Genomic DNA, 23,679 nt, shown 5'->3' on the forward strand with positions numbered 1-23,679 from the left:
GATGAATCAGACACGTACATTAATAACGAGGCGTTCACTGACTCTGCTTTCATGTCCTCAGAGACCACGTGTTCGCTGTCAATCTGACGACGGCTTCGGACGACTTCGTCCCGCAGCTGGTGAGAATATTATCTATAAATATTATGTATGTATATATATATATGTATATATTTATATTTATACACCGTAAACTGTTTATTTTGTTATTTATGTTATTTGACCTCATTTCTGAGCATCGTTTGTTTCCAGCTGAGGGTCTCTGCTGTGTTTGTGTCCTCTGATCTCTGCGTGTCTCCCTGTGGGCGGAGCTTAAACCTCCGCTAACACTGAGTGCAGCAGATAGTCTTTCACTCGGACACGTTAGAAAATAAATAAATAAAAAATGCTGAATCGGTATTTTGTTCAAACCTTCAGCGAGCTGCTCAGAAACGTGTCGGAGACATAGAAGTTGAAATAAACTGTAAATATCCGTTCCTGAGTAACTGTTTTGTTACTAATGGACCAGAAGGTGTTGAATACAGGCCGATACCTGGGATTCAGAAGCTCCGCCCCTCAGCACCACAAGGAAGAAGCTTTTTTTTACTTCCTGCTCCACAGAAGCAGTGACCATGAGAGCCGGCAGAACAAATGCACTGCGGCACAAAGACACGTTTCCTTTGATCCGCCTCTTCAAAGGGAAAAAGGTTACCAGGTGGCCACTGACAGTAATGGGGGCCTCCCGGTGCATTGTGGGACGGCAGGGCGCCCGCAGCTCTTTGATGTGAGCTGTTACTCTCATTGTTGTTGAACTGACCGGAAGCTCTGCATCACATCCTGCCGGATCTCCGTCGCTATTTATAGACTTATTGTAAAGAAATAGATGAATTACATAGATGAATTATTTAGATAAATTACACAGATGACCAAAATAGTTGAATTATATAGATGAATTATATAGATGAATTACATAGAAGAATTACATAGATGAATTACATAGAAGAATTACATAGAAGAATTACATAGATGAATTATATAGATGAATTATTTAGATAAATTACACAGATGACCAAAATAGTTGAATTATATAGATGAATTATATAGATGAATTACATAGAAGAATTACATAGATGAATTATTTAGATAAATTACACAGATGACCAAAATAGTTGAATTATATAGATGAATTATATAGAAGAATTACATAGATGAATTACATAGAAGAATTACATAGATGAATTATATAGATGAATTACATAGAAGAATTACATAGATGAATTACATAGAAGAATTACATAGATGAATTATATAGATGCATTACATAGAAGAATTACATAGATGAATTATATAGAAGAATTACATAGATGAATTACATAGAAGAATTGCATAGATGAATTATATAGATGAATTACATAGATGAATTATTTAGATAAATTACACAGATGACCAAAATAGTTGAATTATAGAGATGAATTACATAGATGAATTATATAGATGAATTATATAGATGAATTACATAGAAGAATTACATAGATGAATTATATAGATGAATTATATAGATGAATTACATAGATGAATTACATAGATGAATTATTTAGATAAATTACACAGATGACCAAAATAGTTGAATTATATAGATGAATTACATAGATGAATTATATAGATGAATTATAGAGATGAATTACATAGATGAATTATAGAGATGAATTATATAGATGAATTCGTACCAAAAAATTCTTACATAAATAAATTTGTATATAGAAAAATGAATGCAGTGATGTCATCGGTGACATCACTGCAGCGAGGGGGAGAAGTCAAAGCAGCTGTGAAGGAGCTCCTTTAACTCGAGATCCGTTTCTCCTCCGGAGGTTTTAATCAAATCTGGAGGCTGCTCGGTTGCCACGGAGACGACCGAGCTGTCATCACCGAGTTGATCTCCAGGACAACGAGCATCCGTCTGTTACCGAGACGCCGCTGAGAGCTCTGAAGTTTCCTGTGAGTTCGGATCATTTAGTTGAACTGCGACGTCTCATCCTGATTGTTGTTTATTTATTTATTTATTTTGGGACAAACACAACGCTGATAAACAAACACGCTCTCAGAGGTGTAAACAACCATCAGACGGCATGTCGCTGTTGTCTGATTGGCTTTGAAGCTCCACTCAGAGTAAACAGCCCGTCTTCAGGTCCAGCCCCCCCCCCCCCTCCTCCCCAGCTGTTTCAGCAAGCATGTCCGACTCTTCATCTTCGTCATCGTCGATAACGTTCCTCTTCCTGTCGTTTCAGAAGCTGACGTGGAAATCCAAAGACGTCAGCAAGTGCACAGTCCGAGGGAAGAACAGCGTGCGTTCCTCTTCCTCCCACGTTTTACTGCCTGCTGCTGCGTTCACTGACAGTTTTATCTTCGTAAAGATGAGATTTGTTTATATCCCGTCTGTTTGTGTTTTCAGGACGAGTGCTACAACTACGTCAAAGTTCTGGTTCCCCGAAACGACGAGACGCTGTTCGCCTGCGGGACCAACGCCTTCAACCCGACCTGCCGCAACTACAAGGTGAACGTTTCCGAGGTTCGGAACGACAGTACGAGTCCTCGGTTAGCGTTAGCGTCGTGAACGTTATTGCTCATGTACTTTTCTCTGTACTCAGTGTTACCGGAGGACTCCACTAGAGGGCGCAACCAGAGAAACAAAGATTTCATTAGAACATGATGTAAACAATAAACTTAACCGTAACAGTCTCAGGCTTGATTCCAGTTTAGTTCTGCTGGTCCTCACCGCCCCCTACAGGCCATCTGTATATTGCATCGTGTGTTAATTTCCTGTAGAATCAGAGGATTTAAAGAAACCTGCTGGTGGTTTTCATGTGTAGACTTCTTCCAGCTCGTTTATTACGTATTGATGCTTTCTAGTCTGCAGCTCCCTCAGAAATTCATACTTAGATAAATTCATACTTAGATAAATTCATACTTAGATAAATTCATACATAGATAAATTCATAGAGATAAATTCGTACATAGATAAATTCATACTTAGATAAATTCATACTGAGATAAATTCATACTGAGATAAATTCATACTTAGATAAATTCATACTGAGATAAATTCATACTGAGATAAATTCATACTTAGATAAATTCATACTGAGATAAATTCGTACATAGATAAATTCATACTGAGATAAATTCATACTGAGATAAATTCATACTGAGATAAATTCGTACATAGGTAAATTCATACTGAGATAAATTCATACTTAGATAAATTCATACTGAGATAAATTCATACTGAGATAAATTCGTACTTAGATAAATTCATACTGAGATAAATTCGTACATAGATAAATTCATACTGAGATAAATTCATACTGAGATAAATTCATACATAGATAAATTCATACTTAGATAAATTCATACATAGATAAATTCGTACTTAGATAAATTCATACTGAGATAAATTCGTACATAGATAAATTCATACATAGATAAATTCATACTTAGATAAATTCATACATAGATAAATTCATACTGAGATAAATTCATACTGAGATAAATTCATACTTAGATAAATTCATACTGAGATAAATTCGTACATAGATAAATTCATACTGAGATAAATTCATACTGAGATAAATTCATACATAGATAAATTCATACTTAGATAAATTCATACATAGATAAATTCGTACTTAGATAAATTCATACTGAGATAAATTCGTACATAGATAAATTCATACATAGATAAATTCATACTTAGATAAATTCGTACGTAGATAAATTCATACTGAGATAAATTCATACATAGATAAATTCATAGAGATAAATTCATACTGAGATAAATTCATACTTAGATAAATTCATACTGAGATAAATTCGTACATAGATAAATTCATACATAGATAAATTCATACATAGATAAATTCATACTTAGATAAATTCGTACTTAGATAAATTCATACTGAGATAAATTCGTACATAGATAAATTCATACATAGATAAATTCATACTTAGATAAATTCATACTTAGATAAATTCGTACGTAGATAAATTCATACTGAGATAAATTCATACATAGATAAATTCATACTGAGATAAATTCGTACATAGATAAATTCATAGAGATAAATTCATACTTAGATAAATTTGTAGAGATAAATTCATACTGAGATAAATTCGTAGAGATAAATTCATACTTAGATAAATTCGTAGAGATAAATTCGTACTGAGATAAATTCATACTGAGATAAATTCATACTTAGATAAATTCATACTGAGATAAATTCGTACATAGATAAATTCATATTTAGATAAATTCGTACTTAGATAAATTCATACATAGATAAATTCATACTGAGATAAATTCGTACTGAGATAAATTCGTACTTAGATAAATTCGTACATAGATAAATTCATACTGAGATAAATTCGTACTGAGATAAATTCATACTGAGATAAATTCGTACATAGGTAAATTCATACTGAGATAAATTCATACTTAGATAAATTCATACTGAGATAAATTCTTACATAGATAAATTCATACTGAGATAAATTCATACTTAGATAAATTCGTACTTAGATAAATTCATACTGATATAAATTCGTACATAGATAAATTCATACATAGATAAATTCATACTTAGATAAATTCGTACATAGATAAATTCATACTGAGATAAATTCGTACATAGATAAATTCATACATAGATAAATTCATACTGAGATAAATTCGTACATAGATAAATTCATACATAGATAAATTCATACTGAGATAAATTCGTACTGAGATAAATTCATAGAGATAAATTCATACTGAGATAAATTCATACTGAGATAAATTCGTACTGAGATAAATTCATAGAGATAAATTCATACTTAGATAAATTCATACTTAGATAAATTCGTACATAGATAAATTCATACAGATAAATTCGTACATGGATAAATTACATATTTTTGTGGTTTTGCAGATGGCCCTGGCCAAATGGCTCGCTAGTGCCCCCTAAACTGCAGTTCCTACTTTCACCTACATGCACAAAATTTGGTGGACACGTGTATCATACTGAGAGCTACAAAAAACGTCTCTTGTTCACTTTGGATTTGATGAGAGAAGTTGAATGGGAGTCTATGGAGCCGGAGGCTTTTTGGAGCCGACCTCTAGTGGCACTCGCTGGTATTGCAGCTGAAGACACTTCTGGATCAGAACCATTTTACAGACCTGAAGCTACGAACTCTTTTATAGTCTACGATACAGAAACAAGTAATTTCAGTGAGTGTAATCGCGTATTTATTATTCGTCACACTAAACATAACACCTCCACCAAACAAACAACATCTCAGCTGTCAATCAGGAGCCAAGCTCCTTTTTTTTGTCATGCTGGAAGTTTGATTGACAGCCGACGACCCCGTTTAGCAGCAGCTTTGAAACCTCGGGCGGCGGGAAAAAACCAAAACAATGAGACGTTTACCTGGAGACGAAGAGACTCTTTGTTTTCTGGATGTGATGGAAGATAACGCAGAAAGAAAACCACAGACGCTGCTCTCATTTCATGATTGATAGCAGAAAATAAAATCAGCTCAGACTTGTTTTAAAGAACAGGAAGTCATTTTTTAGGGCTTTTTAAACACTCCTGCAGGTTGACTGATAATCAGCCTGAGGTTTGGACTGCTTTGGTCGAACTGCTGCGACGTTGTTGTTGATGATTGAAGTTTGGAGGCTGAAATAAGAAACGCTGCAGAAAACAAATGGAAAAAGAAAGAAACACAACTTCTGTGCAGTTGTTGTCTCACTTGAATAAAAGAATTACACGAAGTCATAAAACCTCTTTTTACTCGGGCTAAGTTGATTTATTTTTATGAATGAACGTCGCTAGCTGGCTAGCATGGTAGCGGTTGGTTAATGTTCACAGGAGCTTCATCAGGTTCCCACAAAGATGTGAACCTGCTGATCGCCGTATGTTAGAAGATCTCCTCCGTTTTTATTAGACATTTTATTATTAAGCCTTTTGATTTTCCCACAGCATCGACTTCCTAATATTAAGCGTTTTGTTCTTGTAATTTTGATATTTCTTCATTTCAGTGTGATCAGATTTCCTTTTGCTTTTGCGGTCGTTCTGTTTTCTCATTGCTGGAATCACTTTAAATCAGTCAAACACCTCGTTTAAATTCAGCGATTTGCAGCTGATATCGGTGACGCAAAATACTTTCAGTAAAAAACACAGTTTAGTTCCTTTTATTTGAGATCTCAGTAAGTCTGAGATCCATCGCGTCCTTCAAGAGCTTTTGATTCTGAAAAGTTCGGCGAGACGATGTTCCTGTCAGCCGTCAGATGTTTGATTTCATTTGTTTTCTGTTTGAGGAGACGAGGACAGAAAGACGAACATGTTTTCAGGTTCCTGTTTCACGATGAGATGAATTAAAACCCGACTCTGTTCTCTGATCGAAGCTTCTGTTTCCTGCTGCGTTCAAAGAGAAAATAAAACATCCAGCAGGTCAGGATGAGTTTTTAATTTGCTGATCTGAGCTGTCAGCGCCGTCAGGATGAAGACGACGAGTCAGCAGATCAGCCGTTTTATTATTAGTCGGCGCGTTGACGTGAACTCCGACTGACTCCGGCTGATTAGCAGTCGTTTCTGCTGACGCGTCGTTTTTAACACAAAACTGCACAAAATGATCAAACGTGAAGTTTCAGGTTCACAACTGTTATTTCTTCTTTTTAAATCTTCCCCAGATGACATCGCTGGAGCAGGTCGGGGAGGAGGTGGTCGGTCAGGCTCGCTGTCCCTTCGAGTCCGGTCAGTCCAACGTCGGCCTGTTCGCAGGTGAGTCGGCTTTAATCTCCTGAAACGAGACGCGGGATTTATTTCTTTTTTTGCTATTTTTTCATGCACAGATCAAAAACAGGTTTATTTAAAAAAAGGAGAAAAACCTATAAAAGATTAACAAATAAAAACCCTGCAGGTTGTTTTTTGAAGCTTTATGAATAATAAACGGAACAACGACCCATTCGTACGGCATCAAAACAAACTGCATTTAACAAAACCAGAAAGAAAATGAGATTCATTTTCAACAAGAGACAATTCGTGTTTGATTTAAATATAAGTTTGTAATTTTACTGTAAAGAGAAGCCGGACGAGAAAAAAGTCCAGCTCAGCAAAATCGGTTTATTTTTGACGTTTTCCTCTCATTTTGACCCGATTATTCATTCAAATTTGCGATGTTTTATTTGAACTTCTCAGGTGGAGATTTCTACTCGGCCACCATGACGGACTTTCTGGCCAGCGACGCCGTAATCTACAGAAGTCTCGGTGACGGCCGGCCGGTTCTCCGGACCGTCAAGTACGACTCCAAGTGGCTCCGAGGTGACGTCGACTCCACTCTGACCTCAGCACAACGATCCAGTATGTCTGCGGTCTCTTACTTTGAAAATCCTTCTGTCTCTCTGCAGAGCCTCACTTCCTGCACGCCATCGACTACGGAAACTACGTGTACTTCTTCCTGAGCGAGATCGCGGTGGAGTACACGGCGCTCGGGAAGGTACGCCTGTTTTTATCGTTTTTATTGGTCGATGTCGAACCGCGTGATCGTATCTTTACCTCTTCCCGCCTCTAGGTGGTGTTTTCTCGGGTCGCGCGCGTCTGTAAGAACGATAACGGAGGATCTCCGCGAGTCCTGGACAGATACTGGACCTCCTTCTTAAAGGTGACGTCACGCTAACTTCAGTTTTAAAAAAACAAAACACGCTGACCAACTGTTTTTTTTACGTATCGTAACTCTTCGTATGTTTTTCAGGCTCGGTTGAACTGTTCGGTTCCCGGAGACTCTTTCTTCTACTTCGATGTCCTCCAGTCGCTCACCAACGTGCTGCAGATCAACCAGCGACCCGCCGTGGTCGGAGTCTTCACCACTCAGGCCAACAGGTGTGGGGGCGGGGCCACGGGGGGGAGGGGCCTTCAGGTCGACCGATCGGAGGGTCCAACCTAAAGAGAAAGGACAGCCAAAAAAGTTTCTCTCTTTTTTCGGAAAATAAGGACGTTTTAAAAAAAATTGTTTTTAGTTTGGGATTTTTTTTTTTGTAGAAAGTGAACTTCTGTGTTTCAATGTGAGCAGAATTTTGAAAAATCTCTTTGAAAGTGAGACTATTTTTCTAAAATGAAAGTATTAAAATTATTTTTCAAATGTGGGGAGTTTTTTCTCTTTTTTTTAAGTAAAGATTTCTTTTTAAATGGGAGAAGTTTTTATTTTTAATTTTGGACTCTTGAGAAATCTGGACTTTTATTGTAAAAGTGGGAAAAATTCTGAAAAATGTTAATAGTTAAAAAGGGTGAACAAGTCCTTCACGGCAGGTCGGTTTTATTTGAACGTGAAGGCATTAATAAATAAAGCAGGGTTTTTTGGGAAAGTGAGAACATCTTTGGAAAGTTATTCTACTTTTAATTGATTGGACATATTTTGGAAAATGTTCTATTTTGGACAGCGAGGAAATTTATTTGGAAAGTAAAACATTTTTTTGCAAAGTTGGCGACAACAATTTTTAAAATATGAACACTGAAGTGCTTTGAAACATTTTATCAGGACGTGAAGGCATTTTGTAGAAAATAAGGACGTTTTTGAATTGATTGTTCATATTTTGTAAAATGTTATTTTAGACAGTGAGGACATTTTATTTATGGAAAGTGACAAAAAATTGGGGACAACATTTTTGAACATATGAACACAGTGAAAAAAGTGTTTTGAAGCATGAAGTCAGTTTCATTTGAGAATGAAGGCATTTTTATGAAGGCAAGACTTCTTTCAGGGAAATGAGGACATTTTATTTACTCGTACAAAAAGACTTGACTTCAGTTTTCATGCTGGATTTGAGGTTCCTGCTCAGATTCGGGTCAAAGATTATGAAACAGGATCCAGACGTGGATAATCTTCTTTTTGGGTTTTTTCTTTTTGTTCCATCTTCCTCTCATTTTCCATTCTGTCTCGTTTTCCCGTCTTTGCTTCGTACCCATAATCCTCCAGGAGTGTGACCTCGTTAGTTGCCGCTCGGCGTGTCGACAGTCAAAACTGTCGGATTATAGAAGAACTGAAGATTTTTTAATCTGAAAGTTTTGGGAGTCTCGTCCTTTTGCTGTTTTAGGTTTGTTTTGCTGACTCAGCGCAGGTCTGACGTGACAGAGCGTCCTTTAACTCGTCTCAGACCCGTTTGCAGCCCGTTGAAAGTCGGGTTTTAGTTCTGCTGACTCGGCGTTGTCGTGTGTCTGCAGTATTCCCGGCTCAGCGGTTTGCGCCTTCTATATGGACGACATCGAGAAAGTCTTCAACGGGAAGTTCAAGGAGCAGCGGACCAGCGACTCGGCCTGGACTCCGGTACCGGACGAGCAGGTTCCCCGACCAAGGTGAGACCCTGGACCGGTCGTCAGGTTTAACTAAACTCAGGATGACTTAAACCCGCCTCATTAAATGCGTGTTTTTTTTTTCATCTCCAGGCCGGGAACCTGCGCCGGCGACGGTCCGGCTTCGGACTACAAATCGTCGGTTCAGTTCCCGGACGAGACGCTGACCTTCATCAAGTCGTATCCTCTGATGGATGAAGCCGTTCCCTCCGTCAACGACCGACCGTGTTTCACCAGGACGGCCAGCAGGTGAGATACAGAACACGCTAAAAACACGCGTGCCGGTTCAAATCTCTGAACACGAGGGACGAGGCTGAAAACCAACTGGAGATCTTCCAAAACAGACACAATTTTGTCGTGGAAATCACTGCATGGGCTCAGGAACACTTCAGAAAATCATCGTCTGGGAACAAAATTCACACGAGGTTCAAACATTAAATCTAAATCTTAATCTAATCTAATCTAATCTAATCTATTTTCATTAGATGTTTTGTTACTCGGTACCAAAATCAGCTGATCACTAAGATTTATTTGGGACGGATGACGTTTTTCTTCGTCTCTGCTCCTGTTGGTGATGATAAAAACAGAAATGTGAGGAGGTGAAGAGGAAAAGCAGAAAGCGTGAAGTGAAGTTGTTGCCTCGGATGAGACAGACTTTGTAAATTACAAGCGTCCGCGAGAAGCAGCGAACGCATCATCCCGATGACCCTGTAAAGCCGCGCGGGATCATCGGCGTCTCTGATTGGTCGCATGTTGTCGCTCCGTCCGACCTTTTTAATCCACGGCTGGTTTTCAAAATGAGTTTCTGATGGATTATAATTACAGTCGAGAACGAGACGCTTAATTCCACCAACAAAGAGCTGGCTGACTCAGATAATGAAGATGATGATGATGATGATGGAAGCTCACCTGTTACATCACATGGAAGTCGTCGACGCCCACAAAGGAGCAGAAATGTCCAGAAACTGTTGGACCAATTGGTGCAGAGATGAAACTCCTGATGTTACATCTGGTTTCATCATCAGGCTGAAAGTCTTTTAATATCACGTTGAAATAAAATCTCCATATTTGAGGCTCCGCTGGAAAAAAAACAACCAAAAACCCTGAACCGGGTTTAAATCACTCGAACGCTCCCTTGATGATCTTTAAGCACCACCTGAGATTCACACCGGACCTCCTCCACCGAGCCACAACGACCCTTCAGCTTCGGCTCCGTGTTGGAGAAGCCTCGTTGCCATGGTGACACATTTCAGGTGGTTTTGCAGCGAATGTTTTAGAACTCAGTTTTGACAGTCTGACAACCTGCTAACAAAGCTAACAAAAGCTAAAAAAAACAACTAAACTCAAGTTAACACAGGGCTAATAATGCTAACAACCTGCTAACACACCAAAAAGATTTGGCTAATTTCGATTAAAAACAGCTAAACTCAAGTTAACAAACACTTGACAAAGCTAACAACCAGCTAACAAAGCTAACAAACAACTAATTTAGCTAAAAACCAGCCAAGAAAGCTAAAAAAACAGCTGATTACGCTAAACTCAAGTTAACAAACAGCTAATAATGCTGTCAACCTGCTAAGAAGCTAACAAGCAGCTAACAGCTATAAAAAAAATCTGCAAATTTTGCTAAAATCCAGCTAAACTCAAAATATCAAACGGCTATCAACTGGGATGCGTTTCCTGTTGTGTTTCCACCCGGCAGGTCCAAGCTGACCCAGATCGTGGTGGACGTGTCGGCCGGTCCCTACAAGGACCGGAGCGTCATGTTCCTGGGCTCCGACGACGGCCGGGTCCTGAAGGTTCTGGCCAGCACGCATCCGAACAACAGCTTTGGGTCCAAACTGCTGGAGGACATCGATGTCTACAACCCGTCCAAGTGAGACTCGGATTGGCTGTTTTACCGACGTTAAATATCTAAATATCCTCCGTCGTACGATGGCGATCCGTTTCCTGTTTCCAGGTGTAACGTTCAGGGTCAACAGGACCGCCGGGTTCTGGGACTGGAGCTGGACAAGGACCATCACGCCCTGTTCGTGGCCTTCAGCAGCTGCGTCATCAGAGTACCGCTGAGCCGCTGCTCCCAACACGGAGCCTGTAAAAAGTAAGAGAGCGAAGTGGACCTTTAAACTGTGACTGAAGCTTTTTATTTAGAACCGGACCTTTAAACTGTGACTGAAGCTTTTTATTTAGAACCGGACCTTTAAACTGTGACTGAAGCTTTTTATTCAGAACCGGACCTTTAAACTGTGACTGAAGCTTTTTATTCAGAACCGGACCTTTAAACTGTGACTGAAGCTTTTTATTCAGAACCGGACCTTTAAACTGTGACTGAAGCTTTTTATTTAGAACCGGACCTTTAAACTGTGACTGAAGCTTTTTATTCAGAACCGGACCTTTAAACTGTGACTGAAGCTTTTTATTCAGAACCGGACCTTTAAACTGTGACTGAAGCTTTTTATTCAGAACCGGACCTTTAAACTGTGACTGAAGCTTTTTATTCAGAACCGGACCTTTAAACTGTGACTGAAGCTTTTTATTCAGAACCGGACCTTTAAACTGTGACTGAAGCTTTTTATTTAGAACCGGACCTTTAAACTGTGACTGAAGCTTTTTATTCAGAACCGGACCTTTAAACTGTGTCTGAAGCTTTTTATTCAGAACCGGACCTTTAAACTGTGTCTGAAGCTTTTTATTCAGAACCGGACCTTTAAACTGTGACTGAAGCTTTTTATTCAGAACCGGACCTTTAAACTGTGTCTGAAGCTTTTTATTCAGAACCGGACCTTTAAACTGTGTCTGAAGCTTTTTATTCAGAACCGGACCTTTAAACTGTGTCTGAAGCTTTTTATTCAGAACCGGACCTTTAAACTGTGTCTGAAGCTTTTTATTCAGAACCGGACCTTTAAACTGTGGCTGAAGCTTTTTATTTAGAACCGGACCTTTAAACTGTGTCTGAAGCTTTTTATTCAGAACCGGACCTTTAAACTGTGACTGAAGCTTTTTATTCAGAACCGGACCTTTAAACTGTGTCTGAAGCTTTTTATTCAGAACCGGACCTTTAAACTGTGACTGAAGCTTTTTATTTAGAACCGGACCTTTAAACTGTGACTGAAGCTTTTTATTCAGAACCGGACCTTTAAACTGTGACTGAAGCTTTTTATTCAGAACCGGACCTTTAAACTGTGTCTGAAGCTTTTTATTCAGAACCGGACCTTTAAACTGTGTCTGAAGCTTTTTATTCAGAACCGGACCTTTAAACTGTGTCTGAAGGTTTTATTCTTCCTTTTCATTTCAACACTCTGGTTCTAACTCTTTTTTTTCACAAAGCTTGAATTTGTCGTTTACTCTGGAAAACATCCAGAAATCCGAACGGGGGAATCTTTTTTTAATCGCTTTTAACACGGAGCTTAATTCGCCTGATCGGCGTGTTCGCAGGGAAACGGGGGATCTGAGTCTGAATCCTGAAACACGAACAGAAGGAAGTTTATTTTTAGACGAGGAGAACAGAATTAGCGCTCGTTCATCATCTGAACACTGAACACTAATCAGACTCCGTTTAATCAGTGAGTCGATGAGCGAATGGCGACCAGAGTGATGTGAAAACAGCTCTGACCTGCAGAGATATGGAGGGATGTCTCACTCTGTACCTGTTTCCTCTCCAGATCCTGCCTTGCCTCTCGGGATCCGTACTGCATCTGGCTTCGGACCGGCAGCTGCGCCAACGTAGCGCCGGGGTTCAAGTACGTGTCACTTCCTGTTTCTCTCTTTTTAATCCGTCGCTTTTCTTTTTCTTTTATTTCTGTTATTTCCTTTTTGTTTTTATTTCTTTTTTTTTAATGTCTATTATTTTCTTTTTTTTAAATTTCATTTGTTTTCTTTCTTTTCTATTGTTATTTTTCTCTTTTATTTTGCTCATATTTTATTTTTCATTTGCTTTTCTTTATCTTTTTTACCTTTCTACTCTTTGTTTTCTGTTATATCTTTTCCTTTATTTATTTTTCTTGTCGTCTTTTCTTTTCCTTCTTTTCTTTATTTTCTGTGATATTCTTTTCTTTTCTGTTTCTTGAATTTCTTTTCTTTCCTTTTCTGTTCCGTTCTTCGTTCCTCTCATCGGTCCGACAGTTAACGCCTCTTTGCTCGTTTATCTGATGGATATAAATCTACAGCAGGGAGGGAAGGACAACGAGGGACAGGTGAATCTCCAGGCTCGACTCTCCTGTCTTGAATTTGGAGTCAAACTTATAGTTTGAAGAAGCTTCTCTGCAGGTTTCAGGAGACGCTGTGACGCTGTGATGTCATTCAGTGCATCCAGGTTTTCTTGTTCGATTTTGTGGACCAGGTGTGTTTACAGGTGTGTTTAAGAGAACCAGGTGTGTTTACGAGGACCAGGTGTGTTTACGAGGACCAGGTGTGTTTCTGGTAACTTTGAGCTTCAGGTGTGAGCCGGCTCTCCTCTCCCGAAACAGACTCTCTTATCGCGGATTGACTCATCTTTCATGTGCGAACCTGTCGGGGTTTCTTATCCTGCATTCTGCCTGTCAGCTGTTTTCTGCCGACGAAGCATGTTTTGGTGAAATCTTTGAAGCCCTCCTGGAGGCGGCCGGTCGAACACACTCTTATTAAATTTACATGTTTTCATGCGGTGGAGAAAAGTTTCCCTCCAGAATAAAAAAGGCTTCAGAGGAATCGGGAGCTTTTTGTCCCGTCGGATCGCTGCAGCGCCGGTTTGATGAAGCGAGTTTGTGTCGGAGACTTCCATCAGACGAGAACACATAATCCTCACGTTGATCTCCACTCAGACTCCTTGTGCTGCAGCGGAGACGTTTCAGGGACGGGAGGACATCAGAAGGGACATCTGGGAGGGTGGAGTCAAAACTGGTTGACATGGAGACGGTTTAATCTTCGGAGGTGGTTTATGAGGACCAGGTGTGTTTACAGGTGTGTTTAGGAGGACCAGGTGTGTTTATGAGGACCAGGTGTGTTTACAAGTGTGTTTATGAGGACCAGGTGTGTTTATGAGGACCAGGTGTGTTTACAAGTGTGTTTATGAGGACCAGGTGTGTTTACAAGTGTGTTTATGAGGACCAGGTGTGTTTACAAGTGTGTTTATGAGGACCAGGTGTGTTTACAAGTGTGTTTATGAGGACCAGGTGTGTTTACAAGTGTGTTTAGGAGGACCAGGTGTGTTTACAAGTGTGTTTAGGAGGACCAGGAATGTTTACAAGTGTGTTTAGGAGGACCAGGAATGTTTACAAGTGTGTTTATGAGGACCAGGTGTGTTTACAAGTGTGTTTAGGAGGACCAGGTGTGTTTACAAGTGTGTTTATGAGGACCAGGTGTGTTTATGAGGACCAGGTGTGTTTAGGAGGACCAGGTGTGTTTATGAGGACCAGGTGTGTTTACAAGTGTGTTTATGAGGACCAGATGTGTTTATGAGGACCAGGTGTGTTTATGAGGACCAGGTGTGTTTATGAGGACCAGGTGTGTTTACAAGTGTGTTTATGAGGACCAGATGTGTTTATGAGGACCAGGTGTGTTTATGAGGACGCAGGAGACACATGATAATCTCGTTATCTCAGAAGTCCTTCATCCTAATCTTCAGGTTCGAGGGAGTCAGATGAAGGCGCACACACACACAAAAACACACACACACACACACACACACACACACACACACACACAAAAAAACACAAACACACACACGCACACACACACACACACACACACACACACACACACACACACACACACACACACACACACAGAGAGTGGAAACAGATATCTGCGTCAGCAGCATTAAACACACTCAGTCTGTGTTTTTAATGCGAAGCGCTGCAGAAAGATCAAAACGGACAGGATGAGCCGGTGGAGATGAAGACGAGCGAGGAAGGAAGGAAGAGGGAGGCGAAGCGGTGATGCAAGAGCTGGAAAGGAGGACGAAGGAGAGCGAAGATGAGAGATAATGGGGGGAAAAAACAACAGCGATATCTGTGTTAGAGAGTTAAAACAGGAAGTAAAAAAAGAAGCAGCTTCCAGGTTCTGATTTTCTGTCTCAGCTCTGGTTTAGATTTTTAAAGAGATTTATTTGTCTCTGTGCGAACACTCGTCTCTTTTTATTAATGATCTCCGAGCGGGAACGAGTCGGCAGACGTGTAATAAACATCATCGTGTGTTTGTGACGTCCGTCCGGCTGACGGGAGAAACTTCCACTGACTCTGATTATCTTCCATTGGCGTCAGAGCGGATCTCGCCGTCGGTCGTCTGATCCGTTCAAATCAAAACCTCAGAAACAACACGTCCTCAGATTCACCAAGTTTTACTACCTGCAAGATTTCATTATCAGTGAAGCCTCCAGTCACAGCAGGAATTTCAGCTCTCACCATAACAGACTGTTTCTGAAAGAGTTCGTAGCTTCAGGTCTGTAAAATGGTTCTGATCCAGAAGTGTCTTCAGCTGCAATACCAGCGAGTGCCACTAGAGGTCGGCTCCAAAAAGCCTCCGGCTCCATAGACTCCCATTCAACTTCTCTCATCAAATCCAAAGTGAATAAAATGTGTCCATCAGTTATCTCGGTGTTGTTAGCTAAAGTCACTCCTTCTTATTAGTTTTCTGGAGGTCCATCTGAAAATAATCCCTCATTCATTAGAAAAGAAGATTCAACAAGACCTGTTTTTGGGGGCGTGTCTGTTTGATTGACAGGCCTGTGGTGCAGTCAGGTTACAGCTATCGGTGGGCGGGACGTAGTATCGTCAGGTTTCCGATCAGATCGGTCAGATCCACCGCTGGCTCCTCCCCCAGCTCGTCCAAATATGGTCACTTCCTGCTCCAAACCGCTCCGAACTAGCAAAGATGGTGACGGACAGAATCTGAACTGGAGGATTCATAATGTTCACAAACCAACGGTGACATCACTGATGGTTGATGATTGGTCACCATCTGGCAGCAGAAGTGACCATATTTGGATGAGCTGGGGAGGAGCCGAGGAAGCTTTGCCCCGCCCACTTGTACCTGAAACTTGACTGCACCACAGGCCTGTCAACCAAAATGCCCTGAAACATAGTTCTATATTTCAGGTTTGTGTCGGTGATTTTTTGAAACCGACGTTCTCCAGAAAATCCGACGACCCTCCGTCTGACCTCGGTGCAGCTGATCGAAGCGTAAACACAGACGTTCGTCTCGGAGCTGAAGAGAGTTTAGCTCCTAAAACTGGAGCTGATGAGTGAGAAGATTGTCCTCCGGGGACAGATGGAGGGAGTTTTTATAGGTTATATAACTTCAGCTGAGGACAGAAAGTTCACGAGGTATAAATCAGGCAGTAATATTTAATCCTGCTTCTAATAAACGACCATCGAAATAAGTTCTCCTTCGATTAACTTTTCTTTCATAATGAATTAACTGTTTTCGTGTTCAAGACGTTTTAATATTAAGTGAATTTTTAGCTTTTTTTTCTACATAAAATGACTTAAAAGATTTAAATATGGAGATTTTTGCTGCTCGTTAAAATTAAACTGAAGCTCTCCTTTAATTTATTTGCTAAAAAATACGTGAAATGAAGAAGTTTATATGAGCTGCTGTTGTTTCGTTATTATGAAAAGTATCTTCTGATTTAAAAGCATCGTACGGACGTTAAAACTTAAAATAAAACGTGTAGTAGCTTCACTGTAAAACAAACAAAAATTAAAGGCAAATTTAGTTTATTTAGATTGTTTATTCCGTGTTCGTAAATCAGAGGAACCGTTGATGTCTCTTTATTTAAACTTTAACGGTCTCATATTTACAGTTTTGATTCTATGTTGATATTTTTGTAGTTTTTAATCTCGGTGCAGTTTTCCATCTCTTCTCTACAACAACTGGCTGTTTTGGTGTCTGCCGCTTTAAGACTCATGAATATCAACGAGCCTCTCCTCTGATTGGCTGACTCTTCTCTGAGTGACACACGTCCAGACCAATCACAGGGTTTTCTTCTTCTGTGTTTTTAGCTCTTCGCTATGTTCGATGTTTTTTTCTTCCCAACCCGGTATCACGCCAAAGCATGTAATTCTCCCGCCGGTCCACCAGAGGGAACCGTGTCAGAGTCGTAGTTTAGGGAAATAAAACGTAGAGGAAACCAACTTGATTAGAGAAAGAAAAAACATAAGACTCAAGCCCCGCCCTACTCTGTGAAAGTCTGTGATGCATCCTTCGGTGCATCAAAGACGCACTTCCCCCTCTGGTGGATGGGAGGGTGTATTACACGCGCTTTGCTTTGATACTGGGCTGTTTCTTCCACATGAAAAAGTAGGACATGAGTTTGTGACATCACAAACTGACAGGAAGTCCAAATGGCACTGTTCCTGAATACGAGCTGAGTATTTTCTCTGTGTACGAAGAGTTTTTACTCTTTCAGAGAATTTAAAGCGCCTCAACCTGCTTTGTAATGAAGCTATAAATCTGAATTTCTCCACTACGGGACCTTTAAATACTGTTCATGGTGTTAAGAGGCTGTTTCTGCCTCAGTCTCATTAAACCGGTTATTATTCCTCCGTCGTCGAACCTCTTCACCTCCACCGCTTTAATAACGTCTCTAAATCTCACCTGTGTGGGCGTCGACCATCTGCTGCCGTCTCATTGGACCTCCGGGTGCCGCTGTCGGCTTTAAAACTCGTCTAACGGCCGTCTGGAGACTCGAGAGCCGAGTTCTCCCGCCGCCGCGCGACTCATTTATACAAATTAAAACGTCTGTTAGTGTCGGATTCACAAGGATAATTAAAAGTTACGTTTCTGTGGATTCGTTTTCAGCTTCAGTTTCCTGCCTGCAAAAGATCTGACTTCAAACGAAACACAAGTCCAAACCGAGTCCCGAGTCATCTGATACGAGTCATAAACTTTAAGTCTGTATTGAGTCTCAAGTCATTTTAATCAAGTTCCAATCAATTTGATACGAGTCCAAATCAAGTCCCAAGTCATTTTAGATAAAGTCTCGGGTCATTTGATTCAAACGTCGAGTACGTCTTCAGTCTTAAAGTCACTCGAGCCAATTTGAATTTCACTCCTATTCTCATTTGATCCAAGTTACTGGATTCAAGTCATTTAAGACAAATGTCTTTTTAGACGAGTCATCAATTCTCAAATCCGTCAGGTTTCAAGTCTCCAGTTAGTTGATTCAAGTTTCCAGTAAATTGAGGATCAAGTCTCAAGTCGTTCAAGTCTCAAGTTAAATTTCAAGTCTTTAGTCATTTAATTTAAATCCAAAACAAGTCTTACAGGTTTTTTTTATAGCCCAAATAAAGATGCTGTTTAATCTGAGTTCAGTCTTCAGGTCAGTTTTCGAGTTGAAACCATCGAGTCATTTGAGTCTTTTTTAAACCCGACGGATTTCTTCGTTTCATCTGTTTCCGGTCTTCAGTCGGTGTGAAATCCCACTCCGACTCCAACGTTCATTAAAACCTGAGCGTCACCGTGGCAGCGCGTCGAACCTCTTCGCTCTGAACAGGAAGCAGCGGCGGTCGTTTATTCGGCGTAATTATATTTCACAGCTTTTCCAAACCTGCGAACGCCTCCGTTGAGAAACAGCAACAGACGAGGCAGCGACGGAGGTCTGATGACTTGGCTGGAGTTTTATAACCGTTCTCAATGGGTCTATTTCCATCCTCCGAGGCCCCCCGCCCCTCCCCCCCTTTGGATGAGCGAGGCGTTCAGGTGCCCGAGAGCGTTTGGGATTTATAGCGGCTCGCTGTCGCAGCGACCTCCTCCTGTTCTCTCTCTCGGTTTCTCTCGGCTCGGCCCACGCTGCAGGAAGGATGGAGGTGATGATGATGATGATGATGATGATGATGATGATGATGGAGGGAGATAAATATTGAGTGACTGCGGGGGCGGAGGGCCGAGCAAATACAGGCGGTAAATATAGAGAGAGAGGCCCGCTGGTGTTATTATAAATGTGAACATGTAGAGTTCACTAAACGGCCTCCAAATGTTCCTCCGCCATGATTCATTCCCCCTTTTAATTTTTTGTATTTTTTATTATGGGATGTGTATTTATATCGGCATGGAAATGCAGGATACATATAAAAGACGTTAGAGGGAAGACACCTGTTGTTTAAAGGGAAAAGTAGTCAAAAGTATGTGGACACAAGGACATTAACAAATGATGTAACATCTGAGGAAGTCTGAAATCTTTGTAAGTCTCAGGTCGTCTGAATCGAGTCAAAATCGAGTTTAAATCGAGTCTTTAACTGTTTTAATTCAGGCGTCGAGTAAATTTAGTACATTTAGGAGGAGTTTTAGGTCTCAGGTCAAATCTGGAGTCCGTTGATTCAAGTCTGAGTTCAGGTCTTAAACTGTTTTGTTCTAGATTTTAAATCTAAAGTTTTGCTGTCTGATTTCAGTCACAACGTCTTCCTGCAGAAGTTTCACAATAAAAGCCTTCTACTGAAACTCAAGAGGGCTTTTAATTTGAATAACCGGTACAGGAAGTGTTGTAACCACCTTCAGTTTTACATTGTGTGCAGTAGTTCCTCTTTCCGCTGGTTCCTCCTCCACCTCCTTCGTGATGTTCAATAAACCTTCAAGTTATTTCATCAAATAAGCATTGAGTCCGTTTTAAAACGTTTTAAATCAACTCTCCAACCGTTCGAGTCGAGTCTCGAGTCACTTGATGAAAGAATTACGTAATTTACACGTCGACTCGGTTCAAGTTTCGAGTCATTGGATAAAAGTCCACATTGAGTCTCATTTGTAAAGTTAATCTTTTCAGTCGTTCTTCAGGTTTATTGAACTCAGTTCAGGTGAGAGATGATAAGAAGAGCTGGAAACACTTCGTGGCAGATAAACGAGGACGGCGTGATCGGACTGATGGATGTTTCTGTCACCGGCGACAGCTGCCTGAAACAAAACAAACAAGGTTTGTGGGATGATATTCGTCCAACTTCCTGTGGAAGGTTTGAAGGCTGCGAGTCGGTCGGTTGGAGCGTCGCCAGACGTTTCCTCTGGTTTCTTGTCTCTTGGTGGAAAATGAGTCACGAAACAAATAAGAAGTTTGTCAGAAATGTTGGAGACAGCTGACGAAGGACTGTTTTCAAGGACGGACATGTCGGGTGAACAAGTTTGAGAACATCACAGAGAAGAACACAAAAATGCAGCATGAGGAACAGCTGGAAGGAAAAACAGAAGAAACCTCCCCCAGAAGAGAGAAACGTAGATTTGTATTTCCTTCCTGACTGGATGAAGCCGCCAGGTGAACGTGGAGGAAGTGAAACTGAATAACGACGTTTCCGTGTTTTATCTTTTACTTTCCAGCAGTTAGATGATTTGTGTTTCCTTCGGCCGTGCGATCACAATCCGGCTGCTCGGACACGAACGTTCTCCGGCCGATTTAAAACCGAGCAGAAGGTCAGAACAGGAAACTCAGAGACTCTGGGAGGAAAAGTCCTTCAGTGGAGCTGCAGCCAGTCCTCCCGTGTCCGTCCGTCCTCTGATTGGTCGAGACTCGCCCGTCTCCGGTGGACCAGACGGTCTCCTCTGACGTCCTTCACGCTGAACGATGAAATCTAATTAACCGTTTGTGTTTGACTGGTTATCTGGTCGGCTGATGAGACTCCTTCCCCCGGCAACGGTAACCCACGGTTACGCAGAGGAGTGATCCTTTCTGTTGTTGGTTTGTCTCTGCAGGGCGGGGTTCGACCAGGACATCGAGGGCGACCACCCGCCGCATCCCGACAGCTGCCACGGTGAGCTGAACATCAATGTTTTAAATATGACGTGTAAAAGAAGAGGCCGTCACTGGTTTCCATGGATACGGAGGAGTCTGTTTACGGCAGAAAAAAACACATTTAGTATCACATCTTAATTTCAGCAACATGTTTTTTTCTGTTTGCATTTCTTTAGTTTAAACCTCGTCTGTGTTTGGACCCTGTTTGAAACTGGAGGGCTTTTAATTTGAAAAGTCACCAACACCGGAACCAGAACCTTTTCTGTCCACGTTAAACCCACTCAGTGACTCGGGCTGATAAAACCAGGATGTTTTGGTTCTGAATGTTTCCCATCGTTGTGTTTTTTTGTCGTGCAGCCGACGTGTTGGCGACGACTCGGAACCAAGAATCTGCAGCCGACTCGGCGTACGGTAAGAAACTCTTCTTCTTCTCGCTTCTGCTTCCTGTCCCGATGCAGCTGCAGAGAATCATGTTTAAATGTGAGATGTGGCTGAACGGCACCCCCTCTGGACAGGTGAGGTACTGTGTGGATGAAAACATGACATCGTGTGAGACGTTTTATATTCGTGCACTCACATTTTTAAACTGCATATTTGTACAAACACTCCTTTTATTTTGAAAGGACAGAAGAAATGTTTGCTGCCTTATAACACGTCATTGGTGTCTGTGTAACAAGGTAGTTTTCATGTTTACAGTGTGTGTGTGTGTGTGTGTGTGTGTGTGTGTGTGTGTATGCAGGACAGAAGGAGTGAATACACCGTGTCTAAGCTTTTTATTTATTTATTATACTTCTCTATAAAATATATTTACATCCGTTTAATTTAGTAAAGTCAACAATTTTCACAAAAGTTTTACAGTTTAATTTTAGCTGCATCAACATCCTGCAAATGTTTCACAATAAAAGTCTTGTTAAGAAATGTCCATCCTCAACCTCATCTTCATCCTCAACTTCATCTTCATCGTCAACCTCATCTTCTTCCGCTCACTCACCTGTTTCACCTTTAAATCCTTTAAAAAGTCATTTAAATTAAAGCCTTAGAAATGACGGGACGTCCTGGAACGGACAGTTTTAACACCGTAAACTCTGGAACCCGTCGGACCTCCTGACGCCTGACAAGTCCACTCTGAGGGCATAAAAAACCCAACTCAACTGTTGATGGCGGAGGCAGTCAGCTGCAGAGTAAACTCCATTTCCTGGTTCAGCAGCATCACGTAAAGGTCAGCGTGTCATCATCATCATCATCATCATCATCATCATCATCATCATCAGCAGCAGCAGCTCGTTCTGAACAATGTCAACCGCCGGCTCATAAAGACGAAACCCTGAGCAGCGTAATGGACCGCTTGAGTCCATTCAGGCCTCGCTCCGATTAAATAACCAATTTACAGCCAAAACCGTCGTCACGGGAACGGTCCACCCCTCCCCCCCACCAAACGAGGCCATTACGCTAACGACAGGCGCGATGCTCAGAACATCCGTCACTCGTGGTGTCGGAGTCCTTCGCGCCGCCGCCTCCTCGCCGGGTGATCCCGACAGGAGCCAATCAAAAAGCTCCGGCGTTAAACGACGCCGTCGATCACGACACAGCTGGGAGGTTTTTATTCTCCACGTATTTTCAAAGGAGAGATTTAAAACAGTTTCCGTGGAAACGACACAGACGACTGACAGTTAGCATCATTAGATTTGCAAAAGAAACACTTAAAACTTGTAAAAAAGGACAATCGTCATCTTGTCTCGCATTTTTTTGGTTTGTTTTCCTGTCTTTTTTCTTGTCTGTGTTCTGATCGGTCGGCTCGTCGTCGTGGGTTACAGAAAAATGTGCGGTTGGTTAGATCCGATCGCTGCCTTGCTCAGCAGCACCTCAGGCAGCAAACAAACTGCTGCAGTCGTCGAACTATCAAACCTCTTCTGAGGTCATATTCACATCGCCATAGCAACCCTGTTAGCTATCACTCAGCATGCCTCACACACACACACACACACACACACACGCACGCACGCACACACACACGCACACACACACACACACACACACACACACACACACACTGTAAAGCTGCATTTCCTGTCTGCATGCCGGAGACCTTGAGATCCAGAGTTGATGACGGAGCAGAAATGTCAGCTGAGGCATGGTGTGTGTGTGTGTGTGTGTGTGTGTGTGTGTGTGTGTGTGTGTGTAATATCTCCATTATTTCCTCTTCTCTGTAACAGCAGATGAAGCTGAAGCTCCGCCTCCCCCTCGCCGACTGATGTCACCATAAACTGTTTATAAAATTGTTCGTAGTTTGCGGATCTGAAAAGTGAAGCCTTAAAGTGCCGTACCACTGAGGACCACTAGGGGCTGGCTTTGGTATACTTAGACACGGTATAGCATCCTCTTGGCTCCTCCCCCAGCTCGTCCAAATATGGTCACTTCTGGATCGAAAAGAAATAGCGAATTAGAGGCTTAAAAATGACGGTTTATAACCAAACTCTCGACGCCACGGTTGGTTGTTGCTTCGGTGACGCCCATCTATCACTCAAAGAAGCCCTGCCCCTTAATTCTGCAGAACTTTAAGCTTTACTACAATTTAAACAGCAAGTTCTATCAAAATATATTTATTTAACGCTTGTCAGGATACCTCAAAAGACG

The 23,679-nt window shown here is 41.2% G+C and overlaps 1 protein-coding gene across 1 annotated transcript in view; it reads left to right on the forward strand.

The window, feature by feature from the left end:
- Positions 1-23,679, forward strand: part of LOC138209976 (semaphorin-6D-like) — a 75,238-nt gene that overhangs the window by 30,333 nt on the left and 21,226 nt on the right. Inside the window, 15 exon segments of the mRNA XM_069168836.1 lie at positions 62-119; positions 2,262-2,318; positions 2,426-2,527; positions 6,701-6,791; positions 7,209-7,331; positions 7,418-7,506; positions 7,582-7,671; positions 7,762-7,889; positions 9,228-9,359; positions 9,450-9,605; positions 11,059-11,232; positions 11,317-11,457; positions 13,019-13,096; positions 21,006-21,064; positions 21,403-21,456. Of these exon segments, the coding sequence (XP_069024937.1) occupies positions 62-119; positions 2,262-2,318; positions 2,426-2,527; positions 6,701-6,791; positions 7,209-7,331; positions 7,418-7,506; positions 7,582-7,671; positions 7,762-7,889; positions 9,228-9,359; positions 9,450-9,605; positions 11,059-11,232; positions 11,317-11,457; positions 13,019-13,096; positions 21,006-21,064; positions 21,403-21,456 (1,532 nt within the window).

Source organism: Embiotoca jacksoni, unplaced genomic scaffold (assembly GCF_022577435.1).
Source record: "Embiotoca jacksoni isolate LCO1_2020_lvr unplaced genomic scaffold, fEmbJac1.0.p SCAF_41, whole genome shotgun sequence".
Taxonomy (NCBI): domain Eukaryota; kingdom Metazoa; phylum Chordata; class Actinopteri; family Embiotocidae; genus Embiotoca; species Embiotoca jacksoni.